At 40.0% G+C, this 14,755-nt stretch overlaps 1 protein-coding gene across 1 annotated transcript in view; it reads left to right on the top strand.

Annotated features, from left to right (window-relative positions):
• The first annotated feature begins 8,668 nt into the window (after positions 1–8,668).
• Positions 8,669–14,755, top strand: part of LOC112256281 (complexin-1) — a 41,607-nt gene continuing 35,520 nt past the window's right edge. The window contains exons 1-2 of the mRNA XM_024429427.2: positions 8,669–8,955; positions 9,882–9,986. Of these exons, the coding sequence (XP_024285195.1) occupies positions 9,956–9,986 (31 nt within the window). The 5' untranslated portion in view covers positions 8,669–8,955; positions 9,882–9,955. The remainder of the gene's footprint in view (positions 8,956–9,881; positions 9,987–14,755) is intronic.

Below are 14,755 nucleotides of genomic sequence, written 5' to 3'. Positions count from 1 at the left end.
TGCGGGTCCTTTTCAAACAATGCAGAGATAACAATAAGATAAAACATGTAAAATAGTGACACGGTGAATAACAAATAAAACATAATGAGTGAAAATAGCGTGGCTGTATACAGGGAGTAGAAAATAACATGGCTACAGCACATACAGTACAGAGAGTACTGAGTAGATATGCAGTGGTACGAGATAATTGAGGTAACTATGTACTGTACAAATAGGTAGGGATAAAGTGACTAGGCAACAGGATAGATAATAGACAGTAGAAGCAGCACATGTGGTAATTGTGAAAGTGTGTGTGTGTGTGTGAGTTTTGTGTGTGTGTGTGTGTGTGTGTGTGTGTTTGGGTGTCAGTGTAAGTATGTTTGGGTAGAGTCCAGTGTGTGTGCATAGAGTCAGTGCAAGAGAGTTCGTGCAAAACAGGGTCAATGCAGGCATAATGACTCCTAATTATTTTAAGTGTACTTGTTAGTCACACATTTTCATATGCTAGCTAGCTGCTGACTGGAAGGCAGCTATTTGGATTTAGCATTACAATATTTGTCGTCCGCCGCATCATAAAAAATGAATGGAAATGCAAACCCTGTCCTTTAAGGCATATTATGTAAATAACTCACATGCTAATGACGCCAAGACAATGCCAACATATTTCAAGGAGGCATTTGGGTGCCATATTACGACCTATTTGCACACTTTCCCTTATTAAATCGAGACCCCCACATCTTCCACGCAATATGCTGCAAGGTATCATTCATTTAATAGTGCAACCTCAATAATGCATATTAATAAAGCCAAGTCCAACTCCAATAATACGCAACAGCACCAAAGGGATTGACACGTTAGGGATTACTATTCAGTTACTATCCACCTTAAAGTATCAGCTGGATATTATATTACTTGACTCAGATTGCCATTTACTCATTGCACCTTAATTGATTTCCTTATTCTTACCCACAAAAATATTATTTTTAAATCACACTATTATATTTTGGCAATAAGGCCCGAGAAGGTGTGGTATATGGGCAATATACCACGGCTAGGGATGTTCTTATAAACGAGTGCCTGGACACAGCCCTTAGCCGTGGTATATTGGCCATATATCACAAACCCCAGAGGTGCCTTATTGCTATTATAAACTGGCCACCAATGTAATTAGAGCAGTAAAAATAAATGTTTTGTCATACCTGTGGTATACTGTCTGATATACCAAGGCTGTCATCCAATCAGCATTCAGGGCTGGAGCCACCCAGTTTATAATTATTAGTATTATTAGTATTTTTTTAAATTTTATTCCTTATGGATCTGAAATGAATGGATGGGTGTACGCACTACTGTATGGTTACAGCATCACCTGTCAACCACATTTCTTACTCGTATTCAGTCATTTCAGATCTGCAAGGTGTGCTCAACGAAGAACCCCAAGGGTAGAAGCATAGGGTTTCCACTAGGAGGAAACCCAAATACCAGGATGTAATATGCCCACTATAATGTCCTCCATTGGTTGGAGATTAGGCCTTGATGATAGGATGATGGATATCAACTTCCTGGTTATGTACCCACCACCATCCTTCCAGTCATGGGTCAGCAAACAGCAAGCAAACATCCCTATCCTTTCCAGAGGTAACAGGAGAGCAGGGAGTAGACAGCTGAGGTGAGCCTCATTCCAACAGTACCCTATAGCAACCCTGTGTCCTCCACTAGGCGATCATATTAAACACACAATCTCCAGGGGAATTTCACACATCAAGTGGGATCATAGGCTCCAGAAGGCGGAACGGGCAACGGAACACACATGTCAGCAGTGTCTTTGAATTACCCACCTTAATTTAGAGGCCAACTCACCATTTTAAGGCAAAGGTTAGTGTCACGTTCTGACCTTAGTTCCTTTATTATGTCTTTGTGTTAGTTTGGTCAGGGCGTGAGTTGGGGTGGGTAGTCTATGTTCTTTTTTCTATGTTGTGTTTATGTGTTTGGCCTGGTATGGTTCTCAATCAGAGGCAGGTGTCGTTCGTTGTCTCTGATTGAGAATCATACTTAGGTAGCCTGTTTTCCCCATTTTAGTTGTGGGTGATTGTTTCTGTTTTCTGTGTCTTCACCATACAGGACTGTTTCATTTTCGTTCGTTCTACTTGTTATTTTGTTTTGGTGTTCAATGTTAATAAATTATCATCATGGACACGTACCACGCTGCATATTGGTCCGATCCTTCATACTCCTCGTCTGAGGAGGACGAATCGCGTTACAGTTAGCTTGGGCAGGGCATCCATAACGATGACAGTGTCTCTAGTCTTTTGTAATACACAGGAAACTGTAGCTGACTAAACTCAACTCCACGATTTATGATGGAGTTGAGTGGCGACTGTGGACAAACTGGAGCTCCGACGTCACATAAAATGAAGTTTTTATCAAAAACGGTCATGTGTAATTGCATGCAATCCAATGGGTGCTGGAATCAAATTAAGTTTTGACAAAAACTGAATTTTATGTGACATTGGAGCTCCAGTCCGTCCACACTAGTCATTGCTCAACTGCATTGTAAATGGTGTATTTTAAGGGAGAATGGAAGCACACTCATTCGGTTCGCCTAACCAAACTGAAGGATGCTGATGCCTTAATGCATAAGGAACCTGAAGTCATATTACCAGGTCCAAACATTGCAGATTGGGAGTCGTTTTTACCTTAGTACCGTGTTAAACCAATTTTATATACAGTATGTAGATTGTATAAATTTTACTGGAAGTGCTCTTGGAACAGTTGAGTGTTTGGATTAAAAGACTTTCTAGAAGAACTGAAGATGGGTAACCAGGTAAACAAGATGATGATCGCAAATCTGGACAGGTGAATGGCTAGAAAGCCCAAAAAAACAGCAACCTACATTCTTAAGAAGCAAGAAGACCTTGGGATGTGGCTTACAATTGGGAATTTCACTGGTCTATATTGCCTACTGGTGCATAATTATGAAGAAAAGTATATGGCTGGTGTTCAAAAAAATAAGTTAGGGAAATCATGTCAGTCATAGAATTGAGCCAATTTAAATCGCAAAGCAATATTGTAATGAGTGGCAAAATCAATTCATCTGTAATCAATATCTGTGGTGAGATGTTGGAAGGGATGCATGGTAGTCTAGTACTGACCTGAGTTGGCCTCTGGATTGGTTGGAAACCTTAAATTATATTTATGAGCAGTTTTTTCTTTGAGTTGGAATAAATGGACTTTCAATACCTAATAACCTGTTCGAATGTGAATTCAACGTGTGAACAATACAAACGCAACTGATAACACCGGTTAATTGTAATCATGAAAATAATTCATTTTCATCTAATGTTAATTTTCATCTCATGTGTTAGTGGTTTTGACTGTGGAGCTATAACCTATTTCAGTCAATACAAAGCAATAATGCTGTTTGAGTTAACTCCGGTTTTATGTCCGCTTTTAAAATTGTGAGGTTCGGAGAAAACCTCTGTGGGGAATTTCAGGGTAAGTCTAATTACCTGGTTTTGGCCAGCCTGTTCAATCCCAACCTCACTGTTATTGTGATTCTCAAAATGAAATAAGTGAGAAAGATTTTTTTTTAAAGATCATTAAATATTATCTACATGCACCATCATTTTAGGAAACGTATCAATCTACTACGGTGTAACGCTGGTGGCCCCTCAAAAAAATTGAGGGTTTTTCTTTCATTTGTACATTGTAGAATAATAGTGAAAACATTGAAACTATGAAATAACACATATAGAATCATGTAGAAACCACAAAGGTGTTAAACAAATCAAAATGTTTTTTTAGATTTTAGATTCTTCAAAGTAGCCACCCTTTGCCTTAATGACAGCCTGGCACACTTGGCATTGTCTCAACCAGCTTCATGAGGAATGCTTTTCCAACAGTCTTGAAGGAGTTCTCACAAATGCTGAGCACCCATCACTCTCCTTGGTCAAATAGCCCTTACACAGCCTGGAGGTGTGTTTTGTAGTCATTGTCCTGTTGAAAAACAAATGATAGTCCCACTAAGCGTAAACCAGATGCTGTGGTAGCCATGCTGGTTAAGTGTGCCTTGAATTCTAAATAAATCACAGACAGTGTCACCAGCAAAGCACCCCCACACCATCACACCTCTTCCTCCATGCTTCACGGCGGGAACCACACACTCTGCGTCTCACAAAGACGAGGTGGTTGAAACCAAAAATCACAAATTTGGACAGATTTCCACTGGTCTAATGTACATTGCTCGTGTTTCTTGGCCCATGCACATCTCCTGTTCTTATTGGTATCCTTTACTAGTAGTTTATTTGCAGCAATTTGACGATGAAGGCCTGATTCACGCAGACTCCTTTGAACAGTTTATGTTGAGATATGTCTCTTACATGAAGTCTGTTAAGCATTTTTATGGACTGTTATCTGAGGTGCAGTTAACTCTAATGAACTTATCCTCTGCAGCAGAGTCAACTCTGGGTCTTCCTTTCCTGTGGCAGTCCTCATGAGAGCCTGTTTTATCATAGTGCTTTATGTTTTTGCGACTGCACTTGAAGAAACTTTTAAAGTGCTTGAAATTTTTCGGATTGACTGACCTTCATGTCTTAAAGTAATGATGGACTGTTGTTTCTCTTTGCTTATTTGAGCTGTTCTTGCCATAATATGGACTCTGTCTTTTAGCAAATAATGCTATCTTCTGTATACCACCCCTACCTTGTCACAACACAACTGATTGGCTCAAATGCATTAAGAAGGAAAGAAATTCCACAAATGAACTCTTATCAAGGTACACCTGTTAATTGAAATGCATTCCAGGTGACTACCTCATGAAGCTGGTTGAGAGAATGCCAAGAGTGTGCAAAGCTGTCATCAAGGCACACTTTGAAGAACTACTTTGAAGAATCTCAAATATAAAATATATTTGGATTAGTTTAACACTATTTTGGTTACAACATGATTTCATATGTGTTAGTTCATAGTTGTAATGTCTTCACTATTGTTCTACAATGTAGAAAATAGTAAAAATAATGAAAAACCCTTGAATAAGTAGGTGTGTCCAAACTTTTGACTGGTACTGTATATGTGTAACAGTATAACTTTAGACCGTCCCCTCGCCCATACCCGGGTGCGAACCAGGGACCCTCTGCACACATCAACAACATTCACCCTCGAAGCATCATTACCCATCGCTCCACAAAAGCCGCGGCCCTTGCAGAGCAAGGGGAACTACTACTTCAAGGTCTCAGAGCAAGTGACGTCACCGATTGAAACACTATTTAGCGCGCACCGCTAACTAAGCTAGCCGTTTCACATCCGTTACATATGCACATGTTCAAACTTCAATTGCACGTGAAAGGAGGCCTTAAATTCTGTAGATCTGTAGAGGTCCCTAATGATATTTAGCTTGCGAACTATAGTACAAACGATGAATGACATTACAGCTTATTGTGGTAGACTTACATGGTTAGCAACTCCAAACACACAGCCTTTGACCATGATTGGAATCAACAGGGTGGGTGTATGTTTGATATTAAAAGCCAAAGTTTTAATGGACTAATGCAATGCACAGAAATTGCACTTAGTACAGTACTGTATAGCAAATCCAAGGCACCCTGATGCTTATAAGTACAACAACAATGGTAACAATGATCAGGATAATACAGTACTAACAAAGCCCATCAATTAATCTGTTTACATCGTCCATTACTCTGTGAGCCTATGTTTTTCACGTGGGCAAGGGCTCACTAAAAGCAACGGATGGTGCAGCAGTGCCCGTTCAGCACTCAGTGGGTGGAGAAAGGAATATCTCCAAATGTCAGGTTTTGAATTTCATAGGAATCTGACACCCACGTTGATCTGTAATCCTGGCTATTACAGAGCTTTAGTTTCATCACTCGGGTTGCCATGCACACACAAACAGGTGGCTTAGAAACCAGTCTTGGGAGAGTACTGCAGCACCAGGGTACTTTATAGTCATGGCACCTTGTTGATTTGTTTGCGCACAAGCTGGCGGCATGTTGCTGTGTGTTCTCTCCTATGAATTATGTACTTTAAAGACTATAGAGTGTCTACTGTGTACATGCATTACCAGTCAATTACCATCTACTCATTCAAAGATTTTTCTTTATTTTTACTATTATCTACACTGTAGAATGATAGTGAAGACATCAAAACTATGAAATAACACACATGGAATTTTTTACCTTTATTTAACTAGGCAAGTCAGTTAAGAACAAATTCTTATTTTCAATGACAGCCTATTCTGCCCCTGTTCAGGGGCAGAACGACAGATTTGTACCTTGTCAGCTCAGGGATTTGAACTTGAATTTGAATCCAAATATATTTTATATTTGAGATTCTTCAAAGTAGCCACTCTTTGCCTTGATGACAGCTATGCACACTCTTGGCATTCTCTCAACCAGCTTCATGAGGTAGTCACCTGGAATGCATTTCAATTAACAGGTGTGCCTTGTTAAAAGTTAATTTGTGGAATTTCTTTCCTTCTTAGTGTGTTTGAGCCAATCAGTTGTGTTGTGACATGGTAGGGGTGGTATACAGAAGATAGCCCTATTCGGTAAGAGACAGAGTCCATGTTATGGCAAGAACAGCTCAAATAAGCAAAGAGAAAGAACAGTTCATCATTACTTTAAGACATGAAGGTCAGTCAATATGGAAAATGTCAAGAACTTTAAAAGTTTCTTCAAGTGCAGTCGCAAAACCCATCAAGCCCTATGATGAAACTGGCTCTCATGAGGACTGCCACAGGAAAGGAAGACCCAGAGTTACCTCTGCTGCAGAGGAAAAGTTCATTAGAGTTAACTGCACCTCATATTGCAGCCCAAATAAATGCTTCACAGAGTTCAAGTAACAGACATATCTCAAAATCAACTGTTCAGAGGGGACTGCGTGATTCAGGCCTTCATCGTCGAATTGCTGCAAAGAAACAACCGCTAAAGGACACCAATAACAACAAGAGACTTGCTTGGTCCAAGAAACACAAGCAATGGACATTAGACCGGTGGAAATCTGTCCTTTGGTCTGTTGAGTCCAAATTTGTGATTTTTGGTTCCAACTGTCTTGTCTTTGTGAGACGCAGAGAATGTGAACAGATTATCTCTGCATGTGTAGTTCCCACCATGAAGCATGGAGGAGGAGGTGTGATGGTGTGGGGTGCTTTGCTTGTGACACTGTCTGTGATTTATTTAGGATTCAAGGGACACTTAAACAGCATGGCTACCATAGCATTCTGCAGCGATACACCATTCCATCTGGTTTGTGCTTAGTGGGACTATAATTTGTTTTCAACAGTGCAATGAAACAACACACCTCCAGACTGTGTAAGGGCTATTTAACCAATAAGGAGAGTAGTGCTGCATCAGATGACCTGGTCTCCACAATCACCTGACCTGAACCCAAATGAGATGGTTTGGGATGAGTTGGACCACAGAGTGAAGGAAAAGCAGCCAACAAGTGCTCAGCATACATGGGAACTCCTTCAAGAGTTTCCAACTCCTGTTGGAAAAGCATTTCAGGTGAAGCTGGTTGAAGGAATGCCAAGAGTGTGCCAAGCTGTCATTAAGGCAAAGGGTGGCTACTTCGAAGAATCTAAAATCTAAAATCTATTTTGATTTGATTAACACTTTTTTGGTTACTATGTGATTCCATATGTGTTCGTTCATAGTATTGATGTCTTCACCATTATTCTACAATGTAGAAAATAGTCAAAATAAAGAAAAACCCTTGAATGAGTAGGTGTGTACAAACTTTTGACTGGTACTGTATGTCTGCATGGCTGCAACTCAAGACATGTACCTATGCCTTTTGCTAATTCTACTTTTAAACTGGGAGAGCTTTAAATTGAATGGGGGATGACTCAACCCTACCCATCTCTAATCTGAGTGGAAGAAAGGTTAGGTCAATGTGAATCTAACAAGACCAAGAAAATATTGCAAGACTCCAGATGAGCGCACACAGAATTCCATTCTCTAATCTGTCAGTTAAAGTTTAACAGGCAACAAGGATCAGCGGAATGAACTAATTCCACCATTTTATTCGCTAATGGTGGCCAATATTCTGCTTTTCATTTTGAATTGCAGTAAATTACATCATTGTCATGTTGAAAATATCGACACAAACCCATACATGATGTAGCTACAGTATTAATACAGTACATGGACAATACAATGTTGGAGGAAAGCCTTTATAAGGTTTGAACTAGATCAACTGGTTGCCAGTGATGGGTTAATGTAATGTGAAACCGGTGCAATCTGGTTAAGTCTAATGTGTCAATGATGTGATAACAGAGGTACTCAAGAAATACCTGACAATGGTAAGTAGGTCTACACGTTATTCTTTCCTTTCACAACCAGCACTGAAGCGAAATGCAATGTCTATGTGTAGCCTAATGAAAGGCTACCCTAGATGGATGTCGCCGTATATATAAAACATCTATGGATATCACCTTCAAAATAATTCATTTAACCACATAAGTACACAAAAACATATGCATGGCAAAATAAAATGTAGGTCAGAAATGGTAAAAAGGTAGCAAGGCAGGTATATAGGTGGTCATAAAAGCTTAAACTTGGTAGCCTTTTCATGGTTGTGGGCTGAGGCTGGGTTGTCGGCTATATTCTGGTAAACTACTCAAGAAGACGCTATTAGACCGAAAGGGGAGGGGTGAACAAAGACTCACTGGATCGCGTCAATAATAATCACTCTCTTTCGGTCAGAACGTGGGACGTTTCAGAAGGGAGCTCTCCATGTGATTGATTCCGTGAGTTTCTTCATCAGCGGCAGGCAAGGCAGCTGCAGTTCCCCTCATAAACACACTCATAAAGCCAGTGTGCAAGAAGGAGCAAGGACGTCCCTTTTCGCAAGCAAACCGGAGATGCCAAGCGTGTGCACTTAATATAATAGTCTGCCATTGCAAGATAACTTCATTTCCTTGAGTCTTATTGTCGTTTTTGAAAGATTCCAATCGCCGGACAGGTAATTATGAGCACAGACGAAAACCCTGCTGTCGGGTTTTACTATGTTGTAGGACGATAACGGGGCTCTCCACTAGCAATGGTGCTGAAACCTGCCTTTGATGAACAGGGAAGTGGTTCTGTATCACCGCGATCATTTCCATGTTGCGTTCACAAATGCAACGCGTTTATTCATCGGTTATATGTTGAAATTCACTTATAATCTGAAATGCATATGCTATTCTTGCAATAGGCTAAATACAATACAAAGGCATGGTTATTGTGCATGAAAGAACACCGTAGGTTATAGGAACCTTACGAACATTGATCGGTTGGTTGACAAAACATTTGGAATCGTAAAAAAATACATTCTGTGTCGGCTACTGGAAGATGGAAGTTTTCATATATAGTACCAGTGGCAGTATATAGTTTCATAACCGAATAATTATGAGGGTTATTGTGTGTGTTTGGTCATCCTCCTTCACCTCTGTGCTACTCCAGATACATTTGGAGACCTCAAAAAAATAGTTTTGATTTTAAGGGTCGGTGAAACATTTTTGACTTTGAGTAGCCTACCAATAAGAACGCACGTTGCTTCATAATTTGCATTATCCCTAAACAGAAATGATCACATTTGATGTTTTAGGCAACAAAGAAAATCCTACTAAGTAGGTACAGGACAAGTGTGACCATATTGTCATTTGTGCTCGTGACAAACGGTACATGCATGATTGTGCGCGCCTCTATTTTATGTTCGAGGTCTGGTAGCCTATAGCCTACTGGCCCTTGGTGTCCTTCATATTCAATTACTGATATCAATGAATTATTATGGAAATACGGCTGAATATCGTTTTTAAAAGTTTCCTCAGAGTAAAGGGTTTCGGTTAAGACAAGTTACAAGTTTCAGTAGGAAACTTAATACTGACTGCTATTCATTTTTTACTTTAGATCTGGCAACAAAGGACTATTTCTCCTGCTGGAGACCTCGAGGATAAAAAAGGCAGGAATTTAAAGCCATTATCATGGATTTTGTTATGAAGCAAGCTTTGGGAGGTAAGTGTACCTTACGCTACTACTGCCTGTTGACACCATACAGCCAGTCTATGGATCTTGTCTATGGGGGAGATTGGGGAGCGTCCGAGTGAGATCATGCGTGTCAGACTATGGGGCATGATGGGGTCCGTTAAAACGACTGAAACAACTTTTTTCATGTTGGTTAATGTTTTTTTTGGGGGGGGATAAACAGTTAGCACGTTGTACTGTTACCTTTTTATCACGTGTATAATCTGGCAATGTGCACTTGGAGTAATAGCTGTGCCAGTTGATCATTGAAGGCGAAATATGTTTCTTGGTGAAATTTGAGCACGGTCATTTCTATATTTAGAATGTTTGGATGTTTATTGATAGATTATGTCAAACGGATCATAACATTTTGAATAAATACTGTTTTGGTGATGCGCAATTGCGCACTGCCACTACAGCGGTTAGTCCCTTTTTTTTTGCGCGCTCTTGCATTTCAGTATCGGAAGACGACACATTGCACACGTTATGAAGCCCGAACCCTTAAAGAGCTATTTACTCTACCACAAAGGTGAGCTGGAGCATAATGGTTGAACATGTTGTCGTTCCTACAAAAGGAATACAGTGGTATCCTACCTGTAGCCTTTCCAGTGAGCACCGTAACAAAACACCAGTTTGGCTGTGTAACTGATTTTTGCCGATCATAATTACTGTGCAGTACAGTACATCCTGACTATTTGCAGCACTGCTCCTCATCTTGACATGCTGACTACACATTTCGCAGCTGCGAAAGCCTAACCAACTGCAAATTCAATCTTCAACAATTTCATTAGTGCACATTAAATATGCATGATTTTCTCTTGATAATTGTTTGATTAACATATAGAGTAACGTATTTTTTTCACGAATGTAACAAATTGATCCCGCTGTATCATCAATATGCTAATCAATCTAGTGGATGGTGAAGTAAGTGTCTTGTATGGAGAGGTGCTAAACCTAGAGATAGACTGTCATACAGTAATCCCCTAACACACACACACACACACACACACACACACATACACACACACACACACACACACACACACACACACACACACACACACACACACACACACACACACACACACACACACACACACACACACACACACACACACACACACACACACACACTCTTGTCCCTTGCCGCCCCCAAAAACGTGACTTACCATTTGCATCCCCATTACTCGTGTCATCGGGGGCTTTTTACAGCCGTGTGTTCTGAGTCACGATGATGGATATGTGGGAGAACCAACCCTGGCTGAGTAGGGACAGCAGGGGGCTCAAAGGAGGGATGGGATTCGTTTCATTTCACAGATAACACACTAAAAACAAATGGTTCTTTATAGTCCCAATTAAGGGTTATTTGGCTTGTAACCATAGCGGGTTACAAGTGCTCATAATATTCTAAATGGAAACTGTGTGGTGCTATAATGAACAATTTTCTAAGGTTCTATAAATCACCATTAAAGGAGCAGTGCAGTCAAAACCGTAATTTTACTGTTACAAAAAAAATCCATACTATGAGGTCGAAATTACACTTGAAATTGCTTAAATTATGATAATGCCCTTTTAGTGTAAAGAGCTTTTTGAGGGGAAAAAAACACCTGGAATTTCAGCCTGTTCAGGTGGAATGGAGTTTTTGGCCCACAGCATGACATCACAATCTGATTTTCCTGACCAATGACCAGTCATCTTTTATTTGTATACATTTCCTCTTACTTTGAAGGGGTAAGTGGGGTAGGCTCTAGATTCTAGATGATCCTATCTGCCAATAAGTGCTAAATATATTTACATTTGTATCACACCCAAACGATCAGACTGAGCATTTCAATGGCAAAAAGAGGATCAGGGAAATAAATTATTAAAATGATGAAAAATATATTTTTGTGAAATAAACATGATTTATAAATAAAAATACTGCATGGGGGCTTCCGCTATGGTAACAACCCTTTTTGGGACTATATAGAACCCTTTTTATGGTTATTTTAGAATCTTTATGGAGAATAGTTCTATAAACAGCCTTTCTCAATCTCAAAGGTTCTACTCCCTATATACTGAGTGTACAAAACATTAGGAACACCTGCTCTTTCCATGACATAGACTGACCAGGAGAATCCAGGTCAAAGCTATAATCCCTTATTGATGTCACCTCAATTGATGTCACGACTTCAATCAGTGTAGATGAAGGGGAGGAGACAGGTTAAAAAAAATATTGAGACATCAAATCAAATCAAATTGATTTATTTAGCCCTTCGTACATCAGCTGATATCTCAAAGTGCTGTGCAGAAACCCAGCCTAAAACCCCAAAGCAAGCAATGCAGGTGTAGATGCATGGTGGCTAGGAAAAACTTCCTAGAAAGGCCAAAACCTAGGAAGAAACCTAGAGAGGAACCAGGCTATGGGGGTGGCCAGTCCTTTTCTGGCTGTGCCCGGGTGGAGATTATAACAGAACATGGCCAAGATGTTCAAATGTTCATAAATGACCAGCATTGTCAAAAAAATTATAATCACAGTAGTTGTCGAGGGTGCAGCAAGTCAGCACCTCAGGAGTAAATGTCAGTTGGCTTTTCATAGCCGATCATTTAAGAGTATCTCTACCACTCCTGCTGTCTCGAGAGAGTTGAAAACAGCAGGTCTGGGACAGGTAGCACGTCCGGTGAACAGGTCAGGATTCCATAGCCGCAGGCAGAACAGTTGAAACTGGAGCAGCAGCATGGCCAGATGGATTGGGGACAACAAGGAGTCATCATGCCATGGACATGGATTGTGTATACGTATAGCCATATAGCCATGTTATTTTTAATCTTTCTTTTAATTTGTTATTCACTGTGACAAATTTTTTATTTTGTGTATGTAAGTAAGCATTTCACTGTTCGTCTGCACTTTGTTTTCTACAAAGAATGTGACGAATAAGATTTGATTGGATCTTTATAGATTCTTTTGAAGAACCATACAGGTTTTTTTTCACTCTGTAAGCCTTATAAGCATTATCATTGTGCTAATTGACAAGTTGAATCAAGTGAGCTACCTCTGGAACAGCTGGGGGTCCCTAAGGAGAGAAATGAGAACCACCGATTTAGTCAACCATTCTTTCACAGAACAACGTCACTGAACATAGTCACATATAACATGTAATGGCATAACACAACAAATTAGATCAACTGGAAGGACACTCTCACTCACGGTTTCACAAAAAAAGATGTGAGCAAACCACACCACAAAATATTTGAATGAGCTGTTGCTAAAAGAGAAAAGAACCCTTTTGTGAACTGCAAAGAACCATTGAAGAGCTGGAAGGGTTCTCTGAGTCATTATGGTTTCACATAGAACCATCCCCCTTCCCAAAGAAGCCTTGTAAGCCTTGTATCGATAAAGTAAAGTAGAATCCACTGTATACAAAGGGATTCCACACTTGAGGAAATTGAGCAGTGGTGCCACGGTCCTAACCGTCAGCAGTTTGGAGACATGTTCTTCGTTATTACTTTCCGACATATATGGGAAATGAGTAAGGAAGAAGATTGCCCTTTGGTTGATGAAGTTAGTCTTGTTTCCCCCTCTTAATAGCCCTGAATTGTGTCTACCTGATTATTCTGAAGACACAACATGTTCATGTTTTTCAATGTATGTAAATTGTAAAGTCTTTTCTTTTTAATGTCTTCTTATTATTATATTATTTATTATATATATATATATGTATATATGACCCCAGCAAGACTAGCTGTCGCCATGGTGAACCTAATACATCAAATAGAAAATAAATCAAATAAATAGTGATGAGATTTTCAGCCTTTGTTCAAAATACAGGCGTACAGGATGTTCATATGACTCTCTTTTGCGGCTGAAACACCACATGTTCACAACTACAGTACAGAATGCGCTACAGACAGAGGAACAATGCATTGTGGGTCCCGCAGAGCTCATGGCCGTGCAGTCGAACAAATACACTGTGTATTATAAAGGGGCCGTTGAACGTTTCCAAAATATACTTGGAAAAAGGAATCAACACTCTACCCATCATCCCTCGGTGGCTTCTACGCTCGGGGCAGATAATACAGACATACTGAGCTTTAAACAGGATTTTACGTCATCAGGCCTCCAAAGTAGACATCGATCAGTATTACTGTATTTAAAAAAAATGTTTTAATTTATTTCACCTTTATTTAACCAGGTAAGCTAGTTGAGAACAAGTTCTCATTTGCAACTGCGACCTGGCCAAGATAAAGCATAGCAGTTTGACACATACAACAACACAGAGTTACACATGGAATGAACAAAACATACAGTCAATAACACAGTAGAAAAAAAGGAAAACAAAGTCTATATACAGTGAGTGCAAATATGGTCAAATAAGGGAGTTAAGGCAATAACTAGGCCATGGTGGCGAAGTAATTACAATATGGCAATTAAACACTGGAATGGTAGATGTGCAAAAGATGGATGTGCAGTATTACAGTATTACTGTAGATAATACAGCTGGGACTGAGCTGATATGATGGCGAGGTGAGCCCTGGGTTGGGACGTGAGAGTTTACCTCCTGCCCTTCACTGTCTGTAACATCAGCTGGAATCCACTGTGGAGTGTGGAGTGTATTCACACAACAGGGACACTTGAAAATATGCTAAATGTATTAAACACACATAGAGCTAGATTTTCACATGAATGCCATTTGTACGCTCTTAGAAACTCAACTACGTACGCACGCACGCACGCACGCACGCACGCACACACACACACACACACACACACACACACACAC

Source organism: Oncorhynchus tshawytscha, linkage group LG08 (genome assembly GCF_018296145.1).
Source record: "Oncorhynchus tshawytscha isolate Ot180627B linkage group LG08, Otsh_v2.0, whole genome shotgun sequence".
Classification (NCBI taxonomy): Eukaryota; Metazoa; Chordata; class Actinopteri; order Salmoniformes; family Salmonidae; genus Oncorhynchus; species Oncorhynchus tshawytscha.
This window is presented reverse-complemented; position numbering and strand designations above follow the sequence as displayed.